Source organism: Montipora capricornis, chromosome 13 (assembly GCF_036669925.1).
Source record: "Montipora capricornis isolate CH-2021 chromosome 13, ASM3666992v2, whole genome shotgun sequence".
Classification (NCBI taxonomy): Eukaryota; Metazoa; Cnidaria; class Anthozoa; order Scleractinia; family Acroporidae; genus Montipora; species Montipora capricornis.
In genome coordinates, this window is record NC_090895.1 from 38,138,322 (window position 1) to 38,154,519 (window position 16,198).

Consider the following 16,198-nt stretch of genomic DNA (forward strand, 5'->3'; position numbering starts at 1 on the left):
TATCGGCCTCAAAACCGACAGATCATTTTCCTAATGCACTTCATTCTCCTAACTCAGAGAGTTTAATTACGGTCCCCTGCTAATTGATCGGTTTCCAATATTCATTTTCAAAGAGGGAGTTCATATTTAGAGAGTTAACTAGGAGCTATATATTTTTGGCGAGAGGTCAATCCCGCCACAAGAGCCTCGGATCCTATGTCTACGCCTGCTCGGAGGCTGTAAGCACGTCACGTCTTTCTTTCAGATATGCCCAAAAGAGATGAGCTCTGTGTGTCTAAGATGCTCGATATCTTTGAGACAACTTGAACCATTTGGGGTAAATTTTTTTTCATATTACGGCTAGTATCTCAAAGGGTTTGCTCGGCAGCCATGTTGCATGGCAGGAACAATGAAAATGTTTTGCATTAGAAAGAACATTTGTTCCCATAGGAAAAAGAATCTATTGTTTCTGCCATGCAACAAGGCTGCGGTGCAAAACCTCTATTGAATTTTTCTCGGGGTCTTACTTGCTGATGGAGCTGATGAAGCTGATGGAGCTCTTAATTTACAACCGAACAATTTGAAAACGGCGCAACATTCACCATTCAAAATGGCGGAGACACAATCCTCGCGAGCGTACTCCACATGATCTAAACAGGCTCAACGTTTTATCGAGGGCTGATAGCAGACACGGCGGTTGACACAGCGCTTTTATCTCAAAACCAACGTGAAAGACAAAACGTTGCTTATCTCAGTTCTAATACCCTGTCCTGTAAGAAAGATACTTCGAATAATCAATATAAAGCTCGAAAAGAAAACATCAATCCTACACCAGACAGAGCATTAATAATGATATTTTTTGGACGACATTAATCTGATAGCGCATAAACGCCATTGCATATATCATTTTTTTATAGTCCAAAATCGATCATGTGTTGTTGGGAAAATGACAGATTACTAGATATACGTATCAGTTCTGTGTTCATCATTTCCCATTCAAAGTGCAAATCTAAAGTACATGACATTTCCAAACAAAAACAGGAAAACGCACTAAAATTAATTCGTATGTGTACATAACAAAAAGTTGAAGTTTTTCTCGTAACTCATCAATATAAATACTACAAGAAAGTCAATAAAGGGTTTGCAAATACGTGATGACGGCCTCAAGGGTTGGGTGATTTAGAAACAAGTCTCTTATTGCGTTTCTCAATTCGCGATATCGAAGTCCATACACCCACGGGTTAAATGAAGAATGCGAAAATGACACTAGAGCAACCCATAGCCAAACATCATTAAGTTCCAGTTCTTTGCAGGGATCTTCCTCAAATAAAAGCATAAAATATACCACAACTGTGGGAGTGAAAGTTAGAATAAATAAGCCAACTATTATTCCTATAGTTTGTACCGCCTTTCTGTTTCCCAGCAACACTGCAACCGAAGATTGAGTGCTGTGATCACCAATGGATCGATTAGCTTTCTGAACAACTGAAAATATTTTTCCATAGCTAAGAGACATGACCAGTAGTGGAATGGCCACTGTAGCTACAGAACAAGAGATCCATAGCTTTTCAAGTTTGGTAAAGTCATCTAAAATAAGCCTTGGAATTCCAAAGATGACCGCTCCTATCCATATTAAAGTAATGATAACTTTGCAGCGTTTATCGGTCATAACTTGAGGGTAACGCAGAGGAAACACAACCGATATCAATCTGTCCAGACTCACAGCGCTCAGGCTATATGTTGTCGCTGTTACACTAACAATCCACAGAAATCCTTCCAGTTTGATCAGCCAGGGGAGATCAAATGCAAGCGCGTAGCTTATGTACAACGGACTCATTGTTAAACCGACGAAGAAGTCAGCGACCGCTAGCGAAATAACAAAAACGTAGTTGGCGCGACTTTGGAAGGTTGTCGTTCTGCTTAGAGCAACAAGAAGGGCGAGGTTTCCTGCAATCGCAAGGACACCACACACGAGACACAAAATAATAAAAATAACTGTTGCCATTGTATTAAGCCCAAAAATACAGTCGTCTGGCACGCAGTTTAGGCATAAGTCAGTTGTATTCGGTTCCATGATGACACTGGAAGAGTTTTCTGCAAAAAAGCGTTGGCGATTCCTTGATACTCGCGTTCATCAAATGAAGAAGAAAGTTCGAAAAGAACTCATCTTCATTTAAGAGAAACGAGAATAAACATTTGATATTTTCCCGCTTCTAACTGAAAGATTCACATTTTGTCTCCATTAGTCCGGAACTCGGAACTCGGAACTCAGAAAATATTTCCCCTTTTTTTAAGGAGGTTTACAAAATAAAGTAAAATTTAAATATCGGATGTTTATCATGAACGTCAGTGACTCCAGGGCAAAATTATCTCCAACAATGATCTTTTCCATGCCACTTTAATTAACATTTTAGTTGTTCATCACGACCTAACAGGCGTTAATTTCCTCTACTGAACACGAAGATACAATTTTCCATTTTAAATATTTTGGTTTAATTACGGTCCCCTGCTACTTGATCGGTTTCCAATATTCATTTTCAAAGAGGGGAGTTCATATTTAGATAACGGCAGAATATGTGTACATTTTAAATAAAATATTAATTACTCTAACTTGACGGTAGCGTAAGTGAATCGCCAATAATAATTATTCATTTTAAAATTATTGGTTTTTATTTAGGGACGGTGCCTACTATTGGTATTGCGCATACGTTCTGCGCATCTCGAGATACTCGGGTTTCCTATCGGTGATGCTTAAGGATATTTTTGCGCGGTTTAAATTTATCCGGAGAAAGTAGATCTTATTAAGTACTCTTGGTACCCCCCCCCCCCAAAAAAAAAAGAAAACTGGGGGTAATCTTGCATTTTTGAGAGATAATTAAGCTTCAATTTGAGAAAGAACGCCATACATTGCTTTGTATTTTAAAGCTATTTACAAATATTATTTATGAATTATCATTGGAAAATGGCGCGGTTACCCCGAATAACACCTGTTAAGATTTATATTCCCTGCATAGTCATAAACAGGGGCAAAAATATCTTTGAATTAGTCGGCACCGTCCTTAATATCACCTGTGCACAGGTTATATCTATAGAAAAAGCGTGACTTTTAAAAGCATCCAAGCATCCTACATTGGCGGTTTCCGACTAGTTTCCATGAAATTTCACAAAATTACCAAACTGTTTCAAATTACAAGGAAGGATTACGTTTTTTGCAAACGTTGGCCGTGTAGCACTTATATCCGAACACTTCACATTACACTCTAATCAGTGAAGTCTGTTTCAAATTAGTTGAAATCCACTAGCATAATATCACCTGAAACGAATATTCGAACATTCTCTGTTTACTCTGAAAACGCTAGTACCAATTTCATGCTGGAAGGATTATTCGCTAGCGTAGTACGGCGTGAAACGGGATGGAATAATCGCTCTGAAGAGTATCATGGTGCAAAGTTATAGTTTGAGGTGACGTTTTTGTCGACATCTGTGTCTGTGTCGTAGATCTTTTAAGTTTAAAAACTGCCTATTGAGTAAAGGGGACGATTTGGATCGAAAAAAAAAAAACAAAAACATTAAAATCAATTTTGGTACCAGACGCTGGTATGCTAGAGCGTTTATACCAAAACAATATATCGTCATATATCGTAGGAGTTACTGTCGTTCTTTGTGGGCAAGACAGTCGATTCGCCGCTTTGCATAACAAACTATAGAGAGAATAAGCATCACGTTTAATTAAGGCAAACGGCAAACTTGCGTTTTGCCAAAAATGGAAGGAACTCGTTTGATATGAACTCATTTCTTGCGAATCTTGAATTCAGGATTTTGGCAGTCCAAAATCCTGAAGTCAAGATTTTGGACTGCCAAAATCTTGAATTCATGATTTTGGACAGCCAAAATCCTGAATTCAAGATTTTGGAATTCAAGATTTTGGACTGCCGAAATCCTGAATTCAGGATTTTGGAATTCAAGATTTTGGACTGCCGAAATCCTGAATTCAGGATTTTGGACTGCCAAAATCCTGAATTCAAGATTTTGGAAACTTAACTCTAACTCTACGACATAACTCTATGAAAATAACTCTAGAATAGCTGTCCCCTATGAAATCCCCGCATTTTAGGTTTTTACGACAACATGAGCATAGAGTGTCAAGAATAAACCGTTCATATACCCAACCAGTTACAGGGCAGTTCGACCGTATTGTACAAGGTGAACAAGGTGGAATAATCGCGAAATACTGAGGACGGCGCTAAGTTTTATTTTTAAGTGGAGTTTTTGTCGACGTTGAATTAGTTCTTGATTCAACTCCCTCTTATCTCGATAGACCTCTTACAAATATTTGCCAACTTAAGGCAGTCATCCCTCGCATCAAATGCTGAACGACTACTGTGTTATCGATACAAAATGTTTACTCTTAGCCAGACAAGTGAACTTACATTGAAGTAACGGAAAGCTGTTTTAGTCAATTGGCTTTTTTAATTACATCTCAGTTCATGAAAACGATTGATAAAACTGTTATCTTAACTGTATTCGAGCCAGCATCTACAGCTCTTCAAGCTCTAAATTCAAAACGTTTGTACCCAGTGTTAGAAAAGTTATATGTGCGAAGAGCGTGTTGTCAAACATCCATATTGCGAGAGAATCACGTCCCAGATTTCTTAAATTAAGTGCTGACCAAAAACGGCGGGCTGTTGGATCAGGAGTGGTTGCGAGAGAACTAGTCTAATTCAGTTGGTTATCCTTGATGAACTTCATGGCATCGCTGAAGCCATTCTCGTACAATTTATTACGAAGTCGTTTCCCAGGTGGGTGCATAATGTTCACTGATCTTCGCAGATTTTCTCTGCTGACATGAACGTTCCAGTTTCCCCAGCGCATAAGACGCGAGGCTCGGGATTTGTCCCGCGGGCAAATTTCATGATCACCACTAAACGGGCACACTCGAATGGTAGATCCAGATGGGGGTGCTGGCATATTGTCTGAAAATCCACCATCGTACCATGACTGAGGGGGAAAAGACAAAAAAAAATCATCCAAAGCTTTATACCTGCCTTTTTAAAACAATTAGTCAAGCGTTCTATTGTCTCCAGTTTACAAGATAGGAGTGATTTTTTAGTGGGCTTCCTATTAAGTAAACGGTTCTGCGGTACAAATAGATCTGTTCAGCGATACAATGAAATCTGCCAAACTGTTATGTTCCGAGATGGTCGGTTAAATGAGATGAACGTCTCGTAAAAACCACCTAATGAACAAAATGACTCTAAAGCAAAATCTTCCCAAGAGGGACGCAGAGAAAAGCGAGGAACCTACTTTCTACACATTGCTATTTAAAGCTTGATCAGACAAAGATTATGATATAACTTTAAGAACACTTTTAAAAACCATGAGGGAACTACATGTAGCTTTGAATACATACTCGTCTTTGTTTATTTAGGTCAAAATAATTGGCACTTCGCTTAACAACACAGTAAGACAGCTAATTACCTACAATGATAAAACACACTGAAACAACATCCAACAAACGTCGAAATTACGAGAACAAGCCATAATCCAGGACAAAAAGAGTGGAGACCTTTTCACTTAATTCTCGGTTTCTTATCCTAAAATAAGGCCACAAATTCTCCCTCACTTCTCGACCCCCCTGCAAAGTTAAGAAAATCATAGCTACTGTACATTTTCCTTCACAATAATATTGAAATGAAATTTAAGGTGGCTCTGAATTCGCTCCCGAGAATTTCTTGGAATTACTTGGCAGATTAATCAATCTTAGCCTGATACTCGTTTTCCAGCAATAAAAAATGGGGGTCATCAAGTTCATTTTTGAGATTAAAGACAAAGATAGCTTTGTTGTTGCTATGGTAACCTGTACGTTAGGGTTCGGGTTAGTACAGTCTAATCTTCCAATAAGACATTCTTATGAAACGTTTGAAACTGATTTGAGCCACCTTAACGAAAACCTCACACCCTGTCACATGCTGTCTTTTTCCACAAAATTTTATATCTGGTCATTTCACATTGCTGTTTTGCAGAGAACAGAAAGAGGCAGAGCCCTAAACAAATAAGGTCAAATTCGTAAAAGAAAGCTTTTTTAGATATCCATAAGGGAGTTAATTTTGGGTTAACAATGTATTCTGTCCAGGATTATAGCTGTTCCCCTTGCCACAAAAATGCAACAACCATTTTAGAAATCAGAATGTTCATCTTCAAATGCAGTTCACGTCTGCCTCCTCTTCAATGTGAGTCTTAGTGCAAAGTTTTTCTTTTTCGTATGTTTTCATTCATATGTAAAGTATAAGTAATTAAAATTACAAAAACTTTGCACTTAGACTCGCTTTGAAGAAGAGGCAGACATAAACTCGGAAATGGCCTATTCAGTATTGTTTACAGGAAAATTATTAATAGTCTCCTTTCTCATATACGCAGATCAGAATTTCTATTACTTTTCCTGCAGCTACTGTATTAAAACTAACCAGTGACAAGTTAACAACAGACACCATCATAGCTTGATAATGGAAACTAGTTGTTGTAAATTTTATAAAAGTATAGTTTTATTGTATTGATATAAAAGGCTGAAATACTCTTTATAAATTCCTGATGTACGGTACCTAACTTGGATATTGAATAAAAATTGTGTCAATTGGTTGATTGATTAAAATGTTTCAAAAAACCACTGTCACAGAAATAAAGGAGAAACAAATTTTTAAAGACTGTAAGAAAATCGAAATTTGGAGAGAGAAGTTCTTTATATAGACTGTTGGTATCAATAACTATTATTGTGTACACTCTACAATAAATACTTTCGTATAACAATTTTATTATTGTTGTTTAATGATACTGACACACGGTTTTGGTTACCTAAGGCAGCTAAAAGCATTTTGGAGGAATATACATAAGCGCCAACCCCACATGCCAAAGTTTTAAATAATAATTTGCTGCTATAATTTCAGTGAATCCCTTTAACTAGTTTAAGACTGCATAATCAAGACCCAGCATTTTTTCTCAGAGTAGTAAAATCCTGGAATGAATTACCACCATTAACATTTTTTTCATGACAATAAGTTATAACCTCTTATGATTTTAGACATGGCATTATCATCGGCATTGTGTATCTTTTTTTTTTTTAAATTCAAGAAGAATGCAGTCTGCAGATTTGTCACCCCATTAATAGATCTAACTTCTTCTACCAATTTACTCACACTGTGCTAGCTAACATGTTTAAAATCACAATTGTCTACTTTTGATAACTGGTAAAGCTAAATCCTGAGTGATAAGAGGATAACTGCACAAGTTTTCCCTTTGTAAAAATCTCAGAGCATCATCAAAGCCTAACTGAACTAAACTCTCTATCCCTTCTCTTTTGGGAGGAAGAAAAATTTGCAGTTCCCTTTGAAGGTTTTCTCTGTTGACGTAGATATTCATGTTATGAAAAGTCACATCAGTAAAACCATGGGATGCATCTTGTGGGCAGATGTCATTGTGTTTACCGCTGAAGGGCGAGATGCGAATAGTCCGGCCAAATGGAAGTCTCGGTAAGTTATCACTTAGTCCACCATCGACCCATTTCTGTCGACAGAATCAAATAAACAATACCCTAAGACTTCCATTTCACATAGGAAAGTAGATCTTTTTTACACGCATTGTATTGTCATTCAGCGGACCATTAAGTCAGTTGGTGGAAAGAAACACCAAAAAATTAAATGCATTCTTTGCTAACCCTATTCAAGCTCATTTCTTTGTTTTATTCACACATTGAGGCACTGTTGTTGAATATGAACACATTACAAGTTGTCGATCCAACTGAAATCACCTACATGTATGGCCTAGCAAGTCAGCCAGTTTGCTGGTACATGGCAGCATTTGTTAGGATTCTTAGCTAGATGGAATCTACATGTAAATTGCTTGTTAAATAGACTCCTTGGAGTGAGACTTAATAGCTTTTATTCTGTCTAGCGCCAGACGATTAACTTTTAACCCATCAATGAAGGGCAGTTCAGGAGTCAATGGATTAAGAGCAAATTGATTGATATGTTTGTTTATTTATTGCCTGATTTTTTTACTTCATCTTAAGATTAAAACTGACTGAATAATTTAAGTGCACCCAAACGTCAAAGTATTTTCTTTTGCAAAAGTGAAGTGTTGAAAATATATTTTACCTTTGCTTCTCTAGATTATACTTGTAATAGGCCTAATGGGGTACAAGAGAGAAATAAAGTTGGCAATCATGTGTCCCATGGCCTAGCTAGTGAGAGGTATCGGTCTATTCCTTCAATGACGTCAAGAACTAATTTACATTCCCCAAATTCTTTAAAAATGCAAAGCAGTTTATCATCCAAGCATAGGCCCACGCCTCTCACTGCCTGACCGCCATGGGAAAAATGATTGCCAGCATCTTTCTCATACCTCATGAGTTATGAGGCAATGAAAAAGTAAAATCTAGAGAAGCAAAGGTTTTGTACATGTAGGTGTACTTTAATAAGTGAGTAACTTGACACTGAAAATCTCGACCAGTCAGTCAGTCCATGACTTGGATAGTCAGATTGTTTCATAAGTTCCAAGATTCTGAGCAACTTTAATTAATTAAAGGGGACATAGCTTCTGAGTGGACCTTAAAAGTTCACTTGTTAACCCTTTCACCCCCTGAAGGGACCTCAATTGATGAGTAATAGGGAGTTTCTTAATTTAAAAGTAATGATAACAGCGACGGCAATGAAAACGTCGTCTCAAAATATAATAATAAATACACCTTGTTGTAATCACTTTGTGACTATTTCAACCTTTTTAATATGACAAGGGAAGACGTGGAAGACGCGAGTGGAAATGGAGAGCAATAGCGTTGATTTGGAGAAAAAGGATGCCAAGAATTGAGCAAGATGGAGAGTGGGAGTTAGAAAGATTGCTGACAAAGTGGGGTAAATCCGGCCACCCCCGTTTACGGGAATAAACCCAAATCAAAATTGGATTGATGATGAAGGGTGTGGTTGTTCCTCAAAAGTGTCAGAATGACGCTTAATTTAGGAGAAGAAAATGAAAATTTATCCTCAAGTGCTGACGTTCATCATAAAACCTCAAATCTGGCTCTTTCATGATGTTGCTTTGAAGACGACCGCAAAGAAATGGACAAAAGTGAAAAACATGTGCAGAGCATGCAAAGCTATTGTTTTTGCCTACTAAATTTGCAAATTTGTGATGTTCTCCTCACCAATGCCATTTTCGTTGCTTAAGCTCCCTAATGTCATCTAATGACTGGCAATTATTACTGGGTTGCCGTATGGCAATCCCAGTCGGAAAATAAGTAGATTTCTCCGTTCTATTTTCCGTGTCGTTAAAAGTCTTGCCTGTCACTCCCCCGGTAAGTGGTGTCTTTGTGCATAGAGCCTGCTGCGCGTATTTTCTTAGGATCGAGAGGGTAGTGGAAATGCGTGGATTTCTCTGGTGGACACAGGAGAATCATTAACTTAGCTTGCAATGACGCCGAAAGTCATGTAACGCAAATGGCATTTTAGTGGATCCTTAAATAAAATATACCTTTATGGAGCTCAATAATGGAAAGTCAGTTGGATAAACTAGGCAGGCGGTGAAAAACTAACACCTGCATTCTCAAAAGCGACGAGTAATGGACTTTGACAACAATCTATCAGCCGTCGAGCCAAAATCAAAGTGAGCTGTATTTGAATTTTCTAAAATAACATTTAACCAAGTGTGCTGTTATGTAGAACACTGAAACCAAATGGAAAATTCTCTGGAAACTTATGGGTTCAACAAAGACAGAGAACGATTGAACGAATCGAACACCTTACGTGGATCTGTGATCAACTCTGCACAGTCTTCAGGTAAAAAAATAATTGGAAATGTAACAGCCAAGAATTATTTGAAAGAAAGCTTGTCGTGTATTTTGTGCTTCATTATTCAAGTAAAAGGTTCTTCATAGAAACGGTTTGATCCTGAACTTTAGTTTGTTGCAATATTGCGCATATTTGACACGATTGAGTTTCTTCTCTTCACACACATAATGAAATAGAAGGGGTTTTTGCCTCTAATAGCAAATATGTTGTTTGTTTCAAAAAATTCATCATGTTTTATGATATGCGAGCTTAACTGGATAGTTTTTATGGCAATAGTAAAGCATTTTCTTGTCAAAATGAGGTTAGCGTCTTTCTGGTGTGTTAACTTAATTAAATCGTGAGTTTGTATTTGCCGTCTGCCGCGTAACCTTGATTTCCACTCTCAAAATTACCTCCAGAACCTACTTTTTGCATAGAATAAGCTTTTAGAATGATGTTCTTGTTTTGCATAATGCAAGCTAACAAAATATGTACCTTGCTGAGTTCGCATTTGTTAGCATTAATAGTATTTTCGGCCCGATGCTTCTGTTTTATGAGGGGTATATTGTTGTGGTCTCCCATCCAAACACTAACCCCGCTGGACAAGGATTAACTTCAGTAAACTTTGGTATTACAAAGCCGTCAGATGCTCAGAGGGCACGCTTAAACTTGTGGTGAAAAGAAGTTGTGATGGAACTTGAAAATTATCAACATGTCAGCCCAGAAGCCAATGTTTCTCGCTTCTCTTTCATTTGTTATTCTTCAAGGACTGGAATGCTGTAGATCAATACCACACAATTCAGTGCCTTCTGATCTTGTGCAACATGTACCACAGGCAACCCAGTGTATGCTTCACGGAAGCATCTCGTTGTGATTGCGCTGCACTTGCCCTATCAACGGAGCTACATGTATCAAGCCAGCTCAGAACTGGTTAATTGCCAGTTCAAGGTACATCGGTAAAAGGAGAGTGTCTAATCAACGTGGGTGGGTGGGTTGTGGGTCGCTGATTGTGGGTCGTGGGTCGTGTGTCATGGGTGCCTAACCCTAACCTAACCCTAACCCTAACCCTTTTTTTAATCAACGACTGGTCATTCTTGAAACAGACAAGACCTAACACCTACACGTAAGACAAATTTGGACCGATCACTGAGGGAGCTAATATATATCTTTTTTAATCTTCAAACAAACACGACCCATCATCCACAATCCATGACCCACTTACCCACGACCCACCTACCCACAACCCTCGACCCGCCTACCCACAACCCACCCACCCATGCGATTTAGCCTCACCCCCATAACAGTTGAATTGCAACAGCTAGCTGGTTTGTTCACATTCATGGTTACCTGTATTAATTTTTACATTGTAGTACTGGTACATGTACTTGCTTGACCTATCAACCAGTGTTGATTGATCAATCACACACATGTACACTGTACCTCACACTTGTGCCAACTATAGAGCCTTACATGTAGTTGACAAACAGAAGACTACATGTAGCAGGTTTCTGATATTATGCGATGTTGCAATTTCGCACAATAAACCTAAAATCGCAACAAATTGCATAATTCATGAAAATCGCACAATTTGTACAAAATCGCACAATTTATGGAAAAAAAGAGCCAAATCTCGCTTTTTCATAAGTTCTCTGATAATTTAAACATAATCTCAAGCCATTTTAGTTTTCAAAAGACGTCAAAAATTGGAAAGAATGATAAAAAAACAAACAAACTGGCGTTCTACGCGCTGCTTTACTTGTCATGGACCTGGTGGTGGTTTTTGATAGTACGCGACTGCTCATTGGCTATAATCCATTTCGCTAAATATTCTCGGAAGAAATGTGGCCGGATTGTCATTTGCAATAATTATAATATTTTCTTTTACTTGAAACAAACATCCTCATGGATAAGTTTGTTGTTGAAACACCTAGCGCTTCTTCTCTGTATACATTTTGGTGAAAAACAGGGCAAGAAAGTACCCCAAAGAAACGTTTCATGTTAACGATGGTCTGTTGTTTTGCTCAATAACAACATAATGGTTGTTCATCTACAAACGTTTGTGGTGGACAAGCTACTTGAAGCTGAGTCACATGACACTAAATGGGCAAAATGAGCCATCTCTGATTTCAACAATTTAAAATGAGGCAACAAATGAATTACTTCAAATGTTTTCATCATTCCCTTGTACTCAAATATGTTCTTGACTGGCAAGGAATGGATTGTGTCAATTTTTTTTTGCACCCTATCAGAAGCCCTGAATTGTACGTTTAGTAGAAACAAGAAAGATGGATAAATACCTGTCCCTTAAACTGAGGAAATTTGAAGCCTGAATAGAAAGGAATGTAGCAGCTTGCTAGCAAAACCTAAAGAGACAAAAACATCACAGATTAGAGAAGGCAAAACCCTGCAAACATGTACAATTCCTTGCTATTTTATAAAGACATACAGGGAACGAGAGACAAAGATAGAAGGCATGATAGGCAAGGACGCAGTATGGTTGACTCTGACAAGTCCCGGACAAGTCCTGCTTGCAAGCTGGAGTTGTCTTAAGCATTCCTAATTCCACTGTTGCACATGCAAAATTAATTGCTTTAAGATCCCCCTCCTGCCAGCTGGGATAATTACATGTAAATATATTGTACAGTACCGCTCAAAAGTAAGTTACCAGTCTCGTCTTGTTTCTCGCGAAGTCTACGAGAGTCTTGTCTCTAGAGACAAGTGTCTCGTCTCGCCGAGATGAGAGTCTCTAGAGAGAGTCTGTATGTCCCTTTTGACCGTCAAGTGTTCAAGTATTGCCAAAAGTCTCACCTGAATCAACTCCTCTGTTGATTCAAATTCAGATATGATCGCATTCTTCCTGTCTTTTAAACTTGTTACAGAAATATAAAGCCTTCCTGAAGCAATTTTGTGCGAGTTTGATGGTAGATACAGCTGCAGACATTTTCGTAAGCTTCCTACCAAGTCAAACTGAGGATTGAATGGTCCCAACGGATGTCTACGGGCTTCGTCAGTAAGATCAATCACAAAGTCAGTGCATTTGTTAAGGGGTGCTGAGGTTGCCAGCATTGTGGCAACTAGTGACCCTGCAGATGCTCCTGCAAATGCTGTTACATTTTTGAGAAACTGTGGTGCATGCGAACTTAGGCAGGTTGCGACACCAAGGTGATAGAATGCGAGAAAGCCACAACCTGCAAATGACACATTCATGGAATCTGAAAGGAAAGAACACAATAAGAAAAATAGGGTTGCAATTATGTTTCGGCATACTTATGCCGTCATCAGTTTAATGAGTTCCTAAGTGTGAACAGTTATAAAGTCTACGGGTAGATGAAAAAATTATTACAACATGACGTAATGATGTTTGGTGTCACGCTGTAAATAGTACCCGCTTTTGTATTACGTCATGTTGTAATAATTTTTTCATCTACCCGTAGACTTCATAACTGTTCACACTTAGGAACTCATTAAACTGATGATGGCATAAGCATGCCGAAACATGTCTTTTAAAACAGTTGTCTGTTTCCTACAGTATTTATCATACTTGCTACTATTGCGACCTTATGGAAATGCTTATAATAATAATAATAATAATAATATTTAATAATGTAAAACTTATACAGTATAGCGCATTTTCCATGTAAACATGATCAAAATATTTAATGCGCTTTACCTACGATAAAATTTTAAAAGATTCATAATATACAATATAAAATAAAATATATTACACGTGATTAAGAAGGAAAGTAAATAAACTTCAAGAAAAAGAAAAAGCGTTGCTAAACAGGTGTGTCTTAAGATGGCACTTGAAGGTGTTGATGTTAGAAATAGAGCGGATATCATGCAGCAGAGCATTCCACAGTTTTGGCGCGGCTACTTGAAATGACCTATCGCCGAAGGTGGCTCTAGTTCGAAAAGATGGCGGTTCAAGTAGGAGACCATTAGAAGATGATCTTAACCTATACGGGCCTGGCATCTTAATTGAAATTAAGTTAACCCTTTCACTCCTGTAAGGGCCAATGAGACTTATAGATTTTACTCTATCTAACGCCAGACGATTTTACTTGTCAATGGGGAACCCCACAGGAGTGAAAGGGTTAATTAGCTCTTGCAAATAAACTGGCAACTTCCCGTGGATGGTCTTGAACGTCAAAAGCAAATAATAATAATAATAATAATAATAATAATAATAATGTAACTTGTCCCCGATTCCAGTTATGATCCAACCCCAGGGTACTAACGAGTAAGATTCCTAGACTTTGCATTTCTTGTCAAAATCGTATGAAAACCTTTGAACAGCTACAGTACCCCTTAGAAATTCCGGCTGTGTCTTCAAAACAGATTGCTATAAACTATTCATGTTTGGATGACCTCATACGGACCTCATCCATTAACGGGGAACCAGGGGTGGAGGAAGCCTGTAGGGAGGGGTGGGTCAGGTAATACATGGTAAATCCCATTCCGGGGGTAAGATAAAGACTAAGGGTGAAAGCAGACAGTTCAAAAAATGCTGAACAAAGCTTCATTTTTGAAATCGGCTCCCTCAAGCCACGGCTACACACTAAGCAAGCGATTTTTTTGCTTGCGATGTTGATGCGATTTCTTTGACAATTGTTGCTTCGCCAAATGAGCAGTGGTGGCTACAATTGGCGACAAAGTTTCATCGTCGGAAAATGTTTTGTCTTGCTCAGCATCCACCATGTTGTGAAAACCCAAACACTGATGGCGTTAGAACTTGCATCTGATTGGCTCAATAACCCCTGAACAGGGCAAAATGTTGCAACCCGGCTACCAAGGGACAAAGTTTGTGACTTTGTCGCAAAAAATTCAACTCATTCAGTTTCTTGAGATTTTTTTTCTGGGGTTTTTTCAGCCATCGCATCACAGGTGGCTACATGGGTGATTTTCTCTGCGTGCTGGAGACGCAACAATTAAAAAAAAAAATCCCATCACCATCGCAAGCAAAAAATCGCTCTTGTAGCAGTGGCTTCACTCCCCACGTAATAATTAACAGATGCTTTTTTTCAACTCATTTATTCTTGTTATCCACATTGCTATATCACCACCTATAGAGGTTTTGCACGGTAGCCATATTGCATGGCAGGAACAACGAAAATGTTTTGCATTAGAAGGAACATTATTTTGTTCCCATAGGAAAAAGAATCCATTGTTCCTGCCATGCAACATGGCTGCCGTGCAAAACCTCTATAGCATAGCTCCTTCTTTCACTATAATTATATAAAGTGGTAAGAAGACCATTGTACAGTTCTGTGCTCACTTTAACCAGGCCTTTGAATAACAACGAGGTTGGGGTTGACATTGCTTTGATACAAATTTTCTTAAGTAATTCCCCCCTCCCCCCCTTCCTTTCCAGGCAAACCCTGGGCATTTGACTATCGTTGGTGCCCGGGGAGTGGGGAATTTGACCTTTGCCTGTGTGGGGTGGGGAAAATTGAACCAGAAGTGTCAGGTTTCAAATGATTTTTTTTTTCGGGCGCCAAAGTTGCTAACAGCTATCAAACACGTGTTTGGACGAGATGGAAGAGTTTAAAGGAAGAGATGTCGCATTTGTGAGTGATTGGCTTACAAGAAAGGTCTTCAAAAGGTCTTTATTAAAGACAGGAGGAGCCGATGATGATTGTTCTTTAATTGGGTATGACAGACAAATCCGACGATAGGGGGGGATCCAATCTTCAAAAGTTCAAATGCCCGGGATGGGTGGGGGGGGGGGGGGAGGGGATGTTGAAGTTTCGAGTTGATCGGCGCATAATTATAATGCTAACCAGCTTCTATTTACATAAGAAAAGCAGTGAGGTTTGTATCAAAGCAAGGTCAACTCCAGCCTCGCTTTTTTTTTTCAAAGGCCTGTTAACTGAGCACAGGACTGTAATAATGGTTTATTTGTTCTGGAGGACTAACGCTTGATCGATTTACCATATCAACCCAGTTGATAAACCCTTGCACTTCTAACACCAGTCACTATCGTAGATCATCATTGATAACTTAAGTACAATCAGGCATCGAATCCTGCTTTCAAAAGAAACGTTTTCCTGCACTGAGATCAATTATTAAGAAAAAAATATGTTGTTGATACACAAAATCCAATAAAATACCTTTTGATCGCTGCAAAGGAGCTGGCACGCCGTAGTTACTGCACGAAGAACCTTCTACTAAGCAGCCGAGCCACAAAAACAAGGTAAGGTTACTCAGCTCTAAAGATTAAGGACCTTAAAACTGGAGGAGGAAAGGAGTAGCAAATGAACAAAATAGCAGCTTTTACTGGTGAACAAACGACAGGCGAGCATCTTCTCAGACGTTACAGTATAGAAATGTCTCTATTACTGATAGGCTTGCAGAAAAAAAGGTTTCCATAAGCATATCGGATAAGAAAAGAGACTAACTGATTT

At 38.5% G+C, this 16,198-nt stretch overlaps 2 protein-coding genes across 4 annotated transcripts; both read right to left on the reverse strand.

Moving 5' to 3' along the window:
- Positions 1 to 987: 987 nt before the first annotated feature.
- LOC138030813 (adenosine receptor A2b-like) lies at positions 988 to 2,053 on the reverse strand. The gene has a single exon (XM_068878684.1). It carries the CDS (start codon positions 2,051 to 2,053, stop codon positions 1,109 to 1,111), a length of 945 nt encoding a protein of 314 aa, XP_068734785.1. The 3' UTR covers positions 988 to 1,108.
- A 2,161-nt stretch (positions 2,054 to 4,214) lies between these two features.
- On the reverse strand, positions 4,215 to 15,972 carry LOC138029009 (patatin-like phospholipase domain-containing protein 4). Of its 3 annotated transcripts, XM_068876673.1 has the most exons (5): positions 15,905 to 15,968; positions 12,603 to 13,006; positions 12,092 to 12,157; positions 7,458 to 7,536; positions 4,755 to 4,977 (listed from the first exon to the last, which is right to left on the reverse strand). In XM_068876673.1, exons 2-5 carry the CDS (start codon positions 12,999 to 13,001, stop codon positions 4,901 to 4,903), a joined length of 621 nt encoding a protein of 206 aa, XP_068732774.1. In that variant the 5' UTR covers positions 13,002 to 13,006; positions 15,905 to 15,968; the 3' UTR covers positions 4,755 to 4,900. The 3 variants fall into 3 exon arrangements, with proteins under 3 accessions (XP_068732773.1, XP_068732774.1, XP_068732772.1); XM_068876672.1 differs by lacking the exon at positions 7,458 to 7,536 and having other exon boundaries at positions 4,215 to 4,977; positions 15,905 to 15,972; XM_068876671.1 differs by lacking the exon at positions 4,755 to 4,977 and having other exon boundaries at positions 5,377 to 7,536.
- Positions 15,973 to 16,198: the final 226 nt, after the last annotated feature.